The sequence below is a fragment of the Oryza glaberrima genome, chromosome 10 (genome assembly GCF_000147395.1).
Source record: "Oryza glaberrima chromosome 10, OglaRS2, whole genome shotgun sequence".
Classification (NCBI taxonomy): Eukaryota; Viridiplantae; Streptophyta; class Magnoliopsida; order Poales; family Poaceae; genus Oryza; species Oryza glaberrima.
This window is the reverse complement of record NC_068335.1, coordinates 19698818-19712814: the sequence shown is the minus strand read 5'-3', so window position 1 is coordinate 19712814 and position 13997 is coordinate 19698818. Positions and strand designations below refer to the sequence as shown.

The 13997-nt window shown below is 44.6% G+C and overlaps 2 protein-coding genes across 2 annotated transcripts; one reads left to right on the top strand and one right to left on the bottom strand.

The window, feature by feature from the left end:
* Window positions 1–318: 318 nt before the first annotated feature.
* LOC127753298 (ethylene-responsive transcription factor ERF027-like) lies at window positions 319–1574 on the bottom strand. The gene has a single exon (XM_052278780.1). The coding sequence runs from the start codon at window positions 1414–1416 to the stop codon at window positions 826–828; it is 591 nt and encodes a 196-aa protein (XP_052134740.1). The 5' UTR covers window positions 1417–1574; the 3' UTR covers window positions 319–825.
* Window positions 1575–11536: 9962 nt separating this feature from the next.
* LOC127753516 (arogenate dehydratase/prephenate dehydratase 6, chloroplastic-like) lies at window positions 11537–13310 on the top strand. Its single transcript, XM_052279005.1, has one exon. It carries the CDS (start codon window positions 11742–11744, stop codon window positions 12957–12959), a length of 1218 nt encoding a protein of 405 aa, XP_052134965.1. The 5' UTR covers window positions 11537–11741; the 3' UTR covers window positions 12960–13310.
* The last annotated feature ends 687 nt before the right edge of the window (window positions 13311–13997 follow it).

The following is a 13997-nucleotide window of genomic DNA, read 5'->3' as shown; positions in this document are numbered from 1 at the left end:
CAGCTGTATAAACATTATTTTTACTAGCGACATTTTTCCATGATGTGAAAATTGCTAATGCTACTGGAAACATTTTTTCACATCGTGAGGAAACACCAGTAGTGTGATGGTGAAGTTATAGGTACATGACTTCACCCATCAGGATATAAATCCTGGTGCCTATAAATATTACACATATGCATGTGGGCTTTTAACAGAATTTTAGTAAGATTAGAGATGTGCAATTGGTTTTCGTTTGTTAGAACCTGTGTTAGCTGACGTATTCATGGGAGTGCGAGTGCACTGTTGTGTTGTGTATAGTGATGTGTGGGGGTTGTCTTTTAAAGCGTATGTTTTTTTTGCGGGGTTTTAAAGCGTATGTTGGGGGGCGCGTTCGTGAGATGTGAGTATGGTGTTGCGGGTAAAGTGATGTGTGCGCGTTTCTGCCATTTATTCGGAAAAAAGAATCAAATTACCTACTGCTTGTCTCATACTCAAACCGTTGACTAAACTAGGAGAGCAGGAGTATCTTTCTAAAAAAAAAAAGTTGTCCGTGTAACTGTATGTCCCAGTATCCATATACACTGTATGTGTATCGTGTCAACATCATCCATTTGGATCACACCCATGCTACGTCTACGTAGAGGCGCATCACCACGTACACACGTAGTAGTACGTTACGACACACGCATTCCTCCGTACGTCCACGTCTCAGGGTGATCCATCGATCCCCACCAGGCCACCACACTACCTGCAGGCTGCAGCTGCATCTGCTCGATCCATCGATCATGGCGTCGCACTCGCGCACATACCCTCCTCCACTACCCACAGTAAGTGGTCGAACACTCAGCTGTGATCCCACAAGCTCACCACGCCGCCGCCCTCGTCCATTATTCCACCGCCGTCCGCCTGCAGGCCGAGCATCACCGGCGGTGGGCTGATCATCAGCCCCTCCGCCATGCTCACCATCAGCCTCGGCATCTCCAGCACGTCGTCCTCGTCCACCACGCCGCCACCGCCGTCCTCGAGCTGACGTCGACTGTCGTCCTCCTCCTGGTGTGGTGGCGGCGCCATCGCGGCGGCGGCGGCGGCGGCCGCGGCGCGCACGTCGTCGGCGGACGCGGACGCCGGGGCGGGGCGGGACCGCGCGGCGTCGGGGAAGTTGAGCGCCGCGCCGCGCCCGCGCAGCGCCAGTGCGGCGGCGTCGTACGCCGCGGCGGCCATCTCGGGGGTGGCGTACGTGCCGAGCCATATCCTGCTCGGCTTCCGGAGCTCCCGGATCTCCGACACCCACTTCCCCGCCCTGAACCGCACGCCGCGGTACACCGGGTGCCGCGTCTCCGCCCGCGCCCGCCTGATCCCGCACGCAGCCGCCGCCGCCGCGCTCTGCCTCCTCCCCTGCCGCTGCTGCGCCGCCGCCGCCGCCCGTTGCTCCATGCCACAACCCAACACACCAATCCACACCTACGTGCCCCTCACATTGCTCACCACACTGCCACACTACTGATCGATCACTCGATCAGCTCATCAACATGCACGTACTTACGTACACTGGTCTGCTCTATCGATAGAACTTCGCACACCGTCTAGTACAAGTCGTTAAAAAAAACCAAACTGGCTTATATTAGAGGAAGATGTGTACTAAACTCGACAGAAACGGATGATTGCGAGGGTATAAAAACGGGCGGGAGTTGGTGAAAACAATGGGGACAAAAATCCTGACGCGTTTCTTGCTTGCTCGATCGACGCTGGGCTAGGGATTAGCTGTGAAGCACAGGGAGCAAAAAAGAGTGGCTGTTTCAGGCTTACAGGACGGTCAGGCCAATGGCGTCTCGCCACATTGGGGGAGATCTCGCATGTCGCAAAGCCGCTTTCGGGTTAGTGCGCGACGAGGTTAGTACGATCCTCGCGTCCAGGTGGCGGCTGATCAAGCCGTGATCTGCAGGATGTTAATTTATTTTTGACCCGGTCTCGAACACCATAATTAAGGGTTTAATGGAAAAGGTGAAAGGGATCAGTCTTGGCATGATGAGTAGATGATGAATCGCTAGATTCTTTTGTTTTCTTGCCACCTACCATATCCAGTTACTAGATCACGAAGCTAGCTAGCTTGTAGGAGCCATGCATGGTGAGAGATTTTTGTTTCCTCTGAAAGACAACGACGAGAGTATAATCGCTGCAACACTCCATTTTCAGAGGCTCATATGCTTTGGATGGTGAATTAGTGATAACTGATCACCAGTCTGAATAACTGATCGCCGGCTGTACCACGATCGATCAAAATATGAAAAACATTTTTGTGTGCGTTGACGAGTGTGCTAGTTGTTAAGCACGGCCAGCTTGCAGAGAGAAGAAACAGCAAGTCCTACCAACACTGCAGGAGAATTCAGCTGTTAGCCTGTAACTTGTTAGCAACTTAGCATCAGTGCTCCACGACGATACGATCGAATTGCTGCACTACACGAAGCTGTGGATGCCCCCACAAGGCCACTAGTATGCATGGGACCTGAAGGGGTTTTTGGCGATATCTCCCTGAAGGCCCACATGGTGATGAATGCATGCACTACCAAGCTAAGCTAGCCCCAGCTGCTTGATTGATTGATGATCGATGCTAGCTAGCTGCAGATCCATCTGTGGTTAGCTTGGAGTAAAGCTCAATCCAAGCATTTTGTTTGCCTTTTGGAATTTGGGGGAAAAGGACGTTCTTGAACTTATCCCCCAAATAGTATACTATTCTGCGAGAATGTCAAAAGCCAGATCATCCTTTTATGAGCGTTCAGCATCTTACATTCTGCAAGCTTCCTTGAAAGTCGAAAGCTATCTGGACGATGGGAACACTTTTGGCGTGGTCGTGAAGTTGTACATGCATGAGTTTGCCATTAGTTAGTGCGTAGATCCTGATAATCATAAGAAGTATCTACGTGTCATTTCGCCCCCTTCTCCCCGCCGCCTCACCGCCCCACCACCACAATCGGCTCCAACACGGACCTACCGTACATCACTCTGGTCATCCCTCTAAGCCGGAAACACCTTCTACTTTCTCCACCCCGACTCAAATACTCACTGATGTTTGCTGGAACTCGTCGGAGATAAATCCAGAGCATAAATCATAGATACAATTTGCAAGGTTAGAAATTTACGTGGTTTCACCCCCAAAAATGTGTCAAGTGATGCGCAGCATTCTGATGAAGATATTACACACTTGAACGTGCTTAGAAAATAATTTGTTAGGTTCATGGATTACCCATATCAAAATCTATTGAACATGTGCTGAAGGATTGTACATATCGATGCGGTATGCATATAAAGTGGTTTGTGCACGTGTTCCACTCAACTAGGGCTGTCAACGAGCCGAGCTCGAGCGAGCTCGTCTACCCAAGCTCGAGCTCGGCACAAGCTCGAGCCGAGCTCGAGTCGAGCCTATTGCACCTTCGAGCTTTTAGGCAAGCTCGATTCGAGCTCGTTCGAGCTCGAGCTCGGTACCGAGCTCGGCCATAAGTAGTATAATATATATTTTAATAATAATCTCTTGATAAATATAATTATTTTCTAGTTAATCACACTAATAAAAGAGTATAAAATGATTAAAATAAATATATTGTGCTAACCCATGCTAATTTATTTTGTAAATAGATAGTAACATATATATTTGTCTATTAGTTTATTATATTAATAAGGTGAACATGCAATATAAACTATACACAGTCAAGCTCGGCCAGGCTCGGTAGAAGCTCGAGCTCGGCTCGGTAAAGCTCGAGCTTTTGCTCAGGCTCGAGTTCAGCTTGTTTGAAGCTCGAGCCGAGCTCGAATCGAGCCTTGGACGAGCCAAGCTCGAGCTGCTCGCGAGCCTCGAGCTTTTTTGACGGCCCTACACTCAACCAACTAAATACTCGATACTTTCTACAAGAGCGGAGGTGAAGCTACATGCGATGCTACAGTAGGCATGACCACACACAAAAGGTCCATGAGCCCCCTTCCCCCGTTGTGCCCTATCCGTCGAAGGCCAACCATCTGCTGACCATTTTACTGAGGAGAGAGAGAGAGAGAGAACAATGGAGGCAACTGCCATCTTCTCCCCTTGGCTTCATCGTTAAGCCTCACACAAACATCTTCTCCCTTAATGTCTGACGTTAATAAGTCATCGGTAATCGCGTCTCGCCGTCAGCTGTTGCATCTTGCTGCCATCCGTCGAGCGGCCCGAGGCCCCAAGCTGGAGCAGGTAAGTTCTAGTACCCAATATGGCGAAACCCCTAAATCCTTGTCCAATTGGCACTTGCTTTCTAATTCTCCTAACCCTAAACCCTAATCTAGAGGATCTAATAATGGAAAACTCTGATGAATAAATACTCAATTTTGCTGTTTTCCTTCTCTACAATTTCAGCCACATTAAAATTGCTCTAGTGCTCAGCCAAGATCAATGAAACATATATGTTGCCTTATTTTGGTGCTTACAAGATGTTGGAGGCTAAGAGCTAATAGATATATGAGTAAATTTCAGAAAACTGCAACTTTAGTGACAAATGTATCAGTTTGCTGCAACTTTAGCGACATGTTTCAGTTTGCTGCAACAATAGCACGGAAAATTATCACAAAACTGTAACTTTTACGTTATATGCTGCTACAGTTGTCACATATATGCACTGTAGTAGCATATAACGTAAAAGTTGCAGTTTTGTGATAATTTTCCATGCTATTGTTGCAGCAAACTGAAACATGTCGCTAATGTTGCAGCAAACTGATAGTTTTGTCACTAAAGTTACAGTTTTCTGAAATTTACTCTAGATATATTGAAAAATGAACCTTCTTTTGTATCTCAAAACGACAAAACATATGTTAGTTTCTTATATAGTTCCATGAAGCCTATGAGTATAAACATGTATAAATTGATTGTTATTTGTTTTGTGTATTGGCCTTGTGTATGTCTTGCATCTGTGTGTTATCCTCATTCTAGAATCTTGCAAGAGCAGTATCAGTAGCACCGTAAGATAAAGTTCTGAAAAGTGGGCTCTCGAGCTCTAGAATCTGTACCAAGCGACCCATGCCATGGCCCGCGTATAGTCATAGCAGCATGAACGACTTTTGGGCTGCCTGGCCCATCCAGCACGGCCCATGAAAAGAATCCAGCCCAAGCCATCCGTTGTACGTTTAAAATTGACACTTGTTACTATGGGGCGAAGGCGCAAAAGCTACTCGTTTCAGGGAAATTCTATTTCGAGCAATTCTTAAACTAACTAGTGGCGAAGAGAAATAACTATGATATCTTTATTCTTGTTTTTACTTCTAGGCTTTAATGGTCTTATCAGCTATTCAGCTGTAACCCGTAGAAATAAAGTTTTTGTGAGACAAATTTTATAATTGTTAAATGCTAAAGATAAATACTCTAGGACGGTCACTCAGTTACGCAGTCTCCTTTATGTCAGGAGGAAAAGGATTGGTGTAGTATGGACCTGGCGGCCACTTGTAATTTGATAATGGAACCGTGCCAAATCGATTGGTCCTCTTCCCTATCATGATCAGTCAGGCCCATACGCCCACTTTGGTGATGCGATGTGAGTATGTGACCACACCGAGAAATAAGTTAGAGCCATATTGGCTGTACTAATAAATCAATGCCAAAGGTAAAATTTAAATTTTCAAAGTTAATTTTGAATTTGATTTTATGAAATCAGTATTAAAAAGACGTTAAGAATACATATATAAAAGTTTTACCTATAAATTAATTTTTATTCTCTAATAAACCGTTTTGATTTGTTAGGGAATATGTGCATGGATTAGGCCTTGCAATCCGACACTGCACATGCACACTGCACACATCGCTGTCCAGGTTTTGGCCGAACATATCTAGTGTTAAGCGAGTACTAATAATAATAATAATAATAATAATAATAATAATAATAATAATAGTAATAATAAAAAGAAGAGTAATTAAGAGATGAATAACCAATTGCAGAAACGCAATCATTCTAGACAGCCATCGCCGCCAGAATATAGAATTGCTGCGGAGACATCTGTAGTCTCGAAGATTTTGCCGTTTTTCTCTACACGGCAAGCAACGACAGGTTGATGGCTGGCCCATCAGCTTCATCCGGCAATGGACCCAGGATAATGGAGGGTTATAATATTATAAACGGTTTACCACACGACTAAGGTTAGACGTAACAAAATAAGTATACTATCTTAGAATACATAAGTATTGCGTGGACGTGTAATCTTTTTACGCGTTCGTGAAAAAAAAAATAAGTATTGCGAATGAGCGCTGATGATGTTTTAGGGTGATGCAAACGATTTGGCTGTATTTGATACCTTTGGGTGAAAGGTGAAATGGAAGTTTTGGAGAAGTTTCAAATGAAGTGGAAGTTTATTGGAAGAATAATAACGGAGCCTCAAAATTCTCTCTCCCATATGACAGCGCGCGTTGGGAGAGCCGTGTCGTGCGGTGTTGAATTTCCACTTGTTAACGACGCCCGCCATCACTGACTTTGGCCGTCTCGCGTGCATGCATCCACCTTTTTTTTTTCAGCATTGACATCAGTTGACTACACAAGTCTTGCATTGTGCTTATCCAATTAACCTGCCAGACACCATTACAAAAAAATTGCATCTCGTGGTCGTGGCAAGCTTAATTTTAGCTTGTTCTAGTAGATCAAGCAGTACCATAAAAGCAGATGGAAACAATATTAGCTTATATTATCTCCGTATTTTAAGGTATGACGCCGTTGACTTTTTAATCAACATTTGATTATTCGTCTTATTCAAAAATGTATGTAATTATCATTTATTTTATTGTTACTTGATTTATCATCAAATGTTTTTTAAGCATGATATAAACATTTTTATATTTGAAAAAAAAATTTAAATAAGACAAATGGTCAAACATTGGTCGAAAAGTCAACGGCGTCATACATTAAAATATGGAGAGAGTATTATTTTCTAGAAACAGTCTTAATATGGTGGGGAATTTTTCGTATTGATGAATTTAACTATTTAGTGGTGACATTAGTATGATGCTGATAGAAATTAGGAAAATCTAAGTTCTATACATGGCTAGAAACAAAAACAGTTGGAAACGATACCATTTTCATATTTATTGTATAAAAATAATCTCGTTATATGATTGGAAATTTTCATACCGTTTCCATCATTTGCAGTTGTTTCACTAAAAATGGTATACAAAGTATTATAGGTATACAAAGTACTATACTAGTAGAAAGCGACCTTTACTTTACTCCAGAAGTAGAATTAGTCAGGCCAATCACGTTTGCCTAAACAAGCCACTAGTAGTACTAGCATTCTTCCCAAAGCGTCAATCATACTGTAGTCAGATCTGCATATCAACATTAACCGCCACGTTCTTATCTGATGAAGTAACCATCGAGAATGATTCTTCGAGCTTATCACATCTTTTCTTCTCCCATTTGCATACCACTAATAGTTACAGACTTACAGCAAGAGAGGTATGGAATGCACCGGCGATACTGTCCATCGATTGAGAGGACAGCAACGCAATTGGCCGGCCACTGCATCTGCATCAGCCATCAATGGAGGGAAAGCTACAGAAAGGAAGCTCACAGCTGCTTCGCGCCACTCGTCGGGGTCACACTCAACAGAGTGAAAGGCACAAGGAAAACGAAGGAAAGACTGGAAAGTTATGCGGCGTTGCTGTCCTGGACTTTTTTATAATTTGGTCCTTTTTAAAAATTTATTTCATAAATAGATTTTTGAAAAATTTTATTCTAAATATGGTCCTTTTTAGAGCGTCAGAGTGCCTGGCGCCGTGGTCCAATGGGACGGCGCTAGGGTGATTGGCGCCATCCCCCGCTACCTGGCACATGCGAACCGACGTGGCAGGAGAAGGACGCTAGCATAGCTGGCGCCGCCCTCCTCCCCCACCCCCACCCCTCGTTTCCAATCATGTTTCTCGAATGGATATTTTTTGGATATTTTATGCAAACACGTTAGCTCACCTTAGAGCTAATAGACTATAAATAAAATAAAACACATAGTTTTGTTGGATAAGATTAGAGCTAACGTTCGCATAAAAACACATAGATCTTGTGTTAACAAATCTCCAATATAAAATCAACAATAATTTTGTGTTAATTCACACGAAAATTTTGTGTTAAAATCAACGTAGATTTCGAACATTCTTTAGCTTTTTTTTACATTAGTTTTTTTAACATTCGGGTGTTATTTCTTAAAACAAGCGTAATTTTCTCATACAGATTTGGAATCAGGCAAATAATATATCCACGGACTTTTACAGAAAAAGTTACATCCGATTCTTCCCGACTTTGCTAGGTTCAGCGAAATTAAAACTTCCAAATTCCGCTTGCAAGATTGTGTTTTTGAGGCGAGAAGCTTTTCGGTGGAGTTTTGGAAAATTCTACAAGTCACATATTTTGTCCGTTTGAGTTTATTTTTTCTATGGTTGGTTCTTGTGGGTTCCTAAGTGTGAAAAAATATCAAAAAAATAAAATAAAATAAGTTGCACATCTCTCATCTCTACACTAGAGGAGAGGAGAGGAAAAATTTTACAGGTCACATATTTCGTCCATTTGAGTTTTTTTTATGGTTGGTTCTTATGTGTTCCTAAGCGTGAAAAAAATATCAAAAAAATAAAAAATTGCGGGTGGGGGAGGGGGGGCAGCCACTCTGGCGCACTCCCTCTGCCACCTCAGAACTGCCCCGCCACGGTGGCAGGAGGACGGTGCTAGAGTGGCTGGCGCCATCCCGCCCTAAAAGGACCATTTCCGGGATAAGTATTTTCAGAGATCTATTTACAAAATAAGTTTTTCAAAATGACCAAATTGTGAAAAATCCAGCCTTGCTGCCCAACAGCGAAAGCCATTGGTTAGTTAGACTCCACAAATTCAGGGTCACAGAATAATCATGTGTTCAAAATCAAGCCAGCTCTGCTTTGGTTGTGAGAATTGCTTGGATGTACAGGTAAAGGAGTCGTTTTAAGTGTTTTTGAATTAGGAGAAGATATTTTTTGGACTGCACTAATCTCGCAGAATTAACGGGGTTGATGATTTACCATATTAGTATTTAGTTTGATCTTTGCATCAACTAGATATTATATTCACATTCACAAGGCCAAGCCGAGGAAATTGTTACCCAGTAACCCAACGCTAGTTTGCTCTATATGTCTGATAAGACATAGAAAATAAAACAACTAAAAATAATCTATGGTTAAACTAAAACAACTAAAAATAATCTATGGTTAAACTTTTAAATCATGTACTCAGCGATATAAAAACCAATATAAAAAAGACTATAATAAAAAAAACTTAAAATCAATCAAATTTAAGTTGCGGCATAAATCAACAAGCAAACGGTGATAACACCACATCACAAAGTATAACAACCTTCTAGAAGCAAGCCACCCAATATATACATCTATGAGATTATGACAAATATGCCAAACAAGATGTCATCTAATGCAATGTTTCCTAAAGTGTCTCAATAGTCCTAATTAATCATCTCATTCCACTTGCTATCTTGTACATTGCCGTATATATCAATCCTTATACTATACATTTTTGGTAGGTTTTGATCAAAAGTTAAATAAATACAAACAAATTAAGGAACTTCTTGATATGGTATGAATATGATTTAGGCTTCTGTTAAGAGGCATGCACTTATATACAACATCATACATTCATATGCACACACAATCTAGAGCGGAAGCCCTAAATACACACCTAAATAAATCTATACAATTGCTTGTGCGCATATAGTTGTATACGAATCGAGATTTGAAGGATGGAATCATGCACATACAACTATGCATACTAATGCCGCTAAATTACGAGGGGGCGTGCAGTTAAATGGTGGACACACGAGTATTGAGCGACAACGAGCGTGTTCCAACTAGATGATTGAATATGCTGTTTCTTTTTCATCGAAGAACCTTTGAAAATGGCATGGTATTCCTGTTATTTCAGTAATTTGCTATAGAAGAATAGAGTAGTTTATGAGGATAATCTGACTCGAAAAACTTGATATAACCACCACGAATGAAACCACATACATAACTCAAGTGACACAAACTTATGATAACATCAAGCGAAACATTCACTCCATCGAAAGTTATTGTCATTGCTCCCACGTTGAATAAGAGCCCTAACTTCAACAAGGGCATGCCGACAAAATGACAATATTGTCCAATCCAAACTGGATCTATAGGTTCACACACCTAAATGACTTCCTAAATGTGATATTCACAAAGTCCACATAGCATCACCTCTAGGAAGGTGAATGGCGGCTGAAGTTAGTGACATATCTGGCACTTTCGCCCTAGAGACCCACACACAACCACTAGAATGCCAAAACCGCTAATAAGGTCACTGCCCATCACAGCTCAACAGCATGCGTGGATACGATTAAGCTCTGACTTCACCTAAAAAGTGCTAGTTGCTTTGATGTCAGCATTATCAACCTCATTAACTGATGGAGCAACTCCGATGCCACCTAGCCTCACGCCTAACATAGAATATCGTATGCCACCACCATACACTACTATAAAACAACATCAAACATCTCTATGTTTGTCATTACCCACACCTCAAGCGAGTCTTGCAAATGCAAGAAGACCTAAAATACAAAAACAACTCCTCATTCGTAAATCTAAAGATACATGAGTCCTTCACATGCAAGACCCACCCTCATAAACTCACGCGTCATATGCTCGTGTCTCTCTAACATACGTTAGAAAAGCCTCACGGCCTAAAACACAATGCGGCTTGGCTGGTTAGCACGGAGATAAAACGATCAAATTGCAGGTCGGGGCGTTAGATTCTAATCGGACAGTAGGATTGACTCACAACCAGTCGCTCCCAAATCTCAATGACTAAGGATGTGTTTGGTTCACGGTCATGCATGGATGGGATATGGCCATCCATATTTTCTTGGATATGAGAATCCAATCTTTTGTTTGGTTTGTATCGATAGGACGACCAAATTTCTTATTTGGTTAGAGGGATATAGCATGAATGAGAAAAGCTAAAAGTTACTGCGACCCATTTGTCATATATATTTTTTATCAAAATATAATCATCCAGGATTTTGTTTTAAAAAAATAATTGTAACAAATATAATGATGTAATCAAATCATAAATTAGATAAATGGTTTAGGAGAAAAAAAATCATTTAGAGCTTAAAATCAAACCAATCACAACCAATCAGAATAGGACACATCACCCAAACCGATGCACTCATCCAGTATAGTGAGGGAATATTTCTTATTCCAAACTATCCCATCCACCCTGCTCTCCAACCAAACACCATAAAAAATCGAGCGGCCATCTCAACTCGTCCACCTAACCAAACACACCCTAAACCAATATGGTTCGCGTGTTTAACCACCATTTATAACCCTTCACTTTGATCCGCAATCTCCGTCAATTACACTGTGAACAGCACCAATAACCGGGGAGCCTTCAAGCCCTTCACTCTCATCCGCAGTCTCCGTCAATTACACTGTGAACAACACCAATTACCGGAGCCTTTAAGGCAGCAAGCAAGCAAGCAAGAAATAAACAGTAAACAGCCAATTGTAAGCAGCAAACCAGAGCCAAACCGCTGCCGACCAGCCGCTGCCGCCGTGTGTTTATAAAAAGTCAGCAAAACCTTCCCCCACCACGCTCGTTAGCTAAAACTGTGAAAACTCTCCATTTTCCTTGCCTCTCTCTCTCCCCACCCAATCCCAACCCACCACCTCTCCTCTCGCCGCCGCCGCCGCCGCCGCCGCGCGCCGTTCTATGGCCTACACCTCCTCCTCCCTCCACCTCCACAAGCACCTCCTCCTCCCCAAGACCAACCCCTCCTCCTCCTACTCGCGGCCTCCGCCTCCGTCGTTCGTCGCCGCGGCGGCCAAGATCAACGGCGTCAACGGACACTCCTCCAAGAAGTCCCCCAACGGCAAGGCGCAGATCAACGGCGACGGCAAGAAGGGGGTCAACGGGAGCGGGAGGAAGAAGGCGGCGGCGCAGCACATCAACGGGAATGACCGGATCCATCTGTCGGTGAGCACGGGCGGCGCCGGGGGCCAGGATGGGTTCGGGCTCCGGGTGGCGTTCCAGGGCGCGCCGGGCGCGTACAGCGAGTTCGCGGCGAAGACGGCGCTCCCCGGGTGCGACACCGTGCCCTGCCGCGCGTTCGCCGACGCGCTGGCGGCGGTCGACGGCGGCGCCGTCGACCGCGCGATACTGCCCGTCGAGTCCACCATGGAGGGCACCGCGCTGCGGAACTACGACCTCCTGCTGAGGCATGACCTCGTCATGGTCCAGGAGATCAACCTGTTCGTCCACTACTGCCTCCTCGCCATGCCCGGTGTCCGCGCCGCAGAGGTGCGCCGGGTGATTAGCCACCCCATGGCGCTCGCGCACTGCGGCCGCGCGCTGGCGCGGCTCGGCGTGGACAGGGAGCCCGTGGAGGACACCGCCGGCGCCGTGGAGATGCTGCGGTCCAACCGGATGCTCGACACCGCCGCCATCGCCAGCCCGCGCGCCGCCGACCTCTACGGCCTCGACGTGCTCGCGCACGGCCTCCAGGACGAGTCGTGGAACGTCACCCGCTTCCTGCTCCTCTCCAAGCCTCCCTCGCCGGTGACGCTGCCCATGGACGCCGACGCCAAGACCAGCATGGTGGTCGCCCACCGGGGCGGCTCCATGATGGTGGTCCTCAAGGTCCTCTCCGCCTTCTCCTCCCGCAACATCAACCTGACCAAGCTGGAGGTCATCAACAACAACGACGGCGGCGGCGGCGGCGCGGCGGGCCACCCCGTGATGATCCTCGACACGAGCGCCCGCGGCGCGCCGACGCTCCGCGCGTTCCCGCACGTCCTCTACGTAGACTGCGAGGGCGCCTCCCACGACCCGCGCGTCCTCGACGCCATCAAGGAGATCGAGAGATTCGCGGTGTTCGTCCGCGTTCTTGGCTCCTACGCCGCCGATTCCAACGTCTACGACCTGCAATGAGGCGGCCATCGATCGAACACACAAGCTGTGGATCCACATCAAATCAGCTAGTCTTGCAAGATTTGGATCACTCATCAGTTGGATTAGAGCTCTCCATTCCAGCACTCACTTCAGTGAGCTACAGATGCTATACTTTGCTTGCTTGCTGCTGATGCTGCTGCCTGCTATGCGATTTTTGTACAGATGCAATAAGAAATCTTTACCATTTCTGCTGCTGGCTTAGCTATGTGCATAGGTTTTTAATCCTGGTATTTGACGCCTTCTAGCTGAAGGAAAGTGTAAGATGGCACAGGATTGATGTAATTTTGGTGTGCTAGATCTTGATTGATAGTGAGTATTCCTTAATCCCCATTTGGTCCTAGATCTTCCTCTGTATTCATCTCAACACACTATGCAGTGTTCTGTTGATCTAAAGATTAGACCTTGGGATTCATCTGATCTTGGAGCACCTGAGTTTGTCACTGTTACTAACTGTAATACACTGAATTTTGTACAGAAGACAATGTAATTTACACACCTAATGTTGTGTACTTGTTGATCTACTACTCTGCTTACAAGGTGAGCTCTGGTATTTTGTAAATTTGTATTATCAAGTTTGAGACTTTGTAAACCACTAAAACATGTGGATTCCAACTGTTAAATATAGTCGATTACCTCCACAAGAAATGCACTACTTGGGTACTTAACGCACACGAGCTGCACGAGTCTCTGCTTAGTGATATGATATATAGTACTAATTCTTTTGCTAATATTAGAAAATGATCTGGGCATCTACAACTGATTTTAAAATTTGATACTGACATGATAACCGGGGAAGACAATATTTTTACAGGCTCCTTTTCTTTTGGGGGGGCATCTGTCCTCAATCAAGAGCCGACAGGGGAATCTGAATCCATGTGGAGCTTTGTGCGGTGGTCACGGAATCTTTCATGTGAATTTTCAGAGAATCTCTAACCCATTAGAGTAGGTTTAATAGTATAGCCAACTACTAATTTCAAATCATCTATAATCAATTTAGTAGCCAGTTCATACAATAGT

Bases quoted from the DNA above. Each gene is read 5' to 3' on its own strand.
- LOC127753298 (XM_052278780.1), bottom strand. From the start codon at position 1,416: ATGGAGCAACGGGCGGCGGCGGCGGCGCAGCAGCGGCAGGGGAGGAGG.
- LOC127753516 (XM_052279005.1), top strand. From the start codon at position 11,742: ATGGCCTACACCTCCTCCTCCCTCCACCTCCACAAGCACCTCCTCCTC.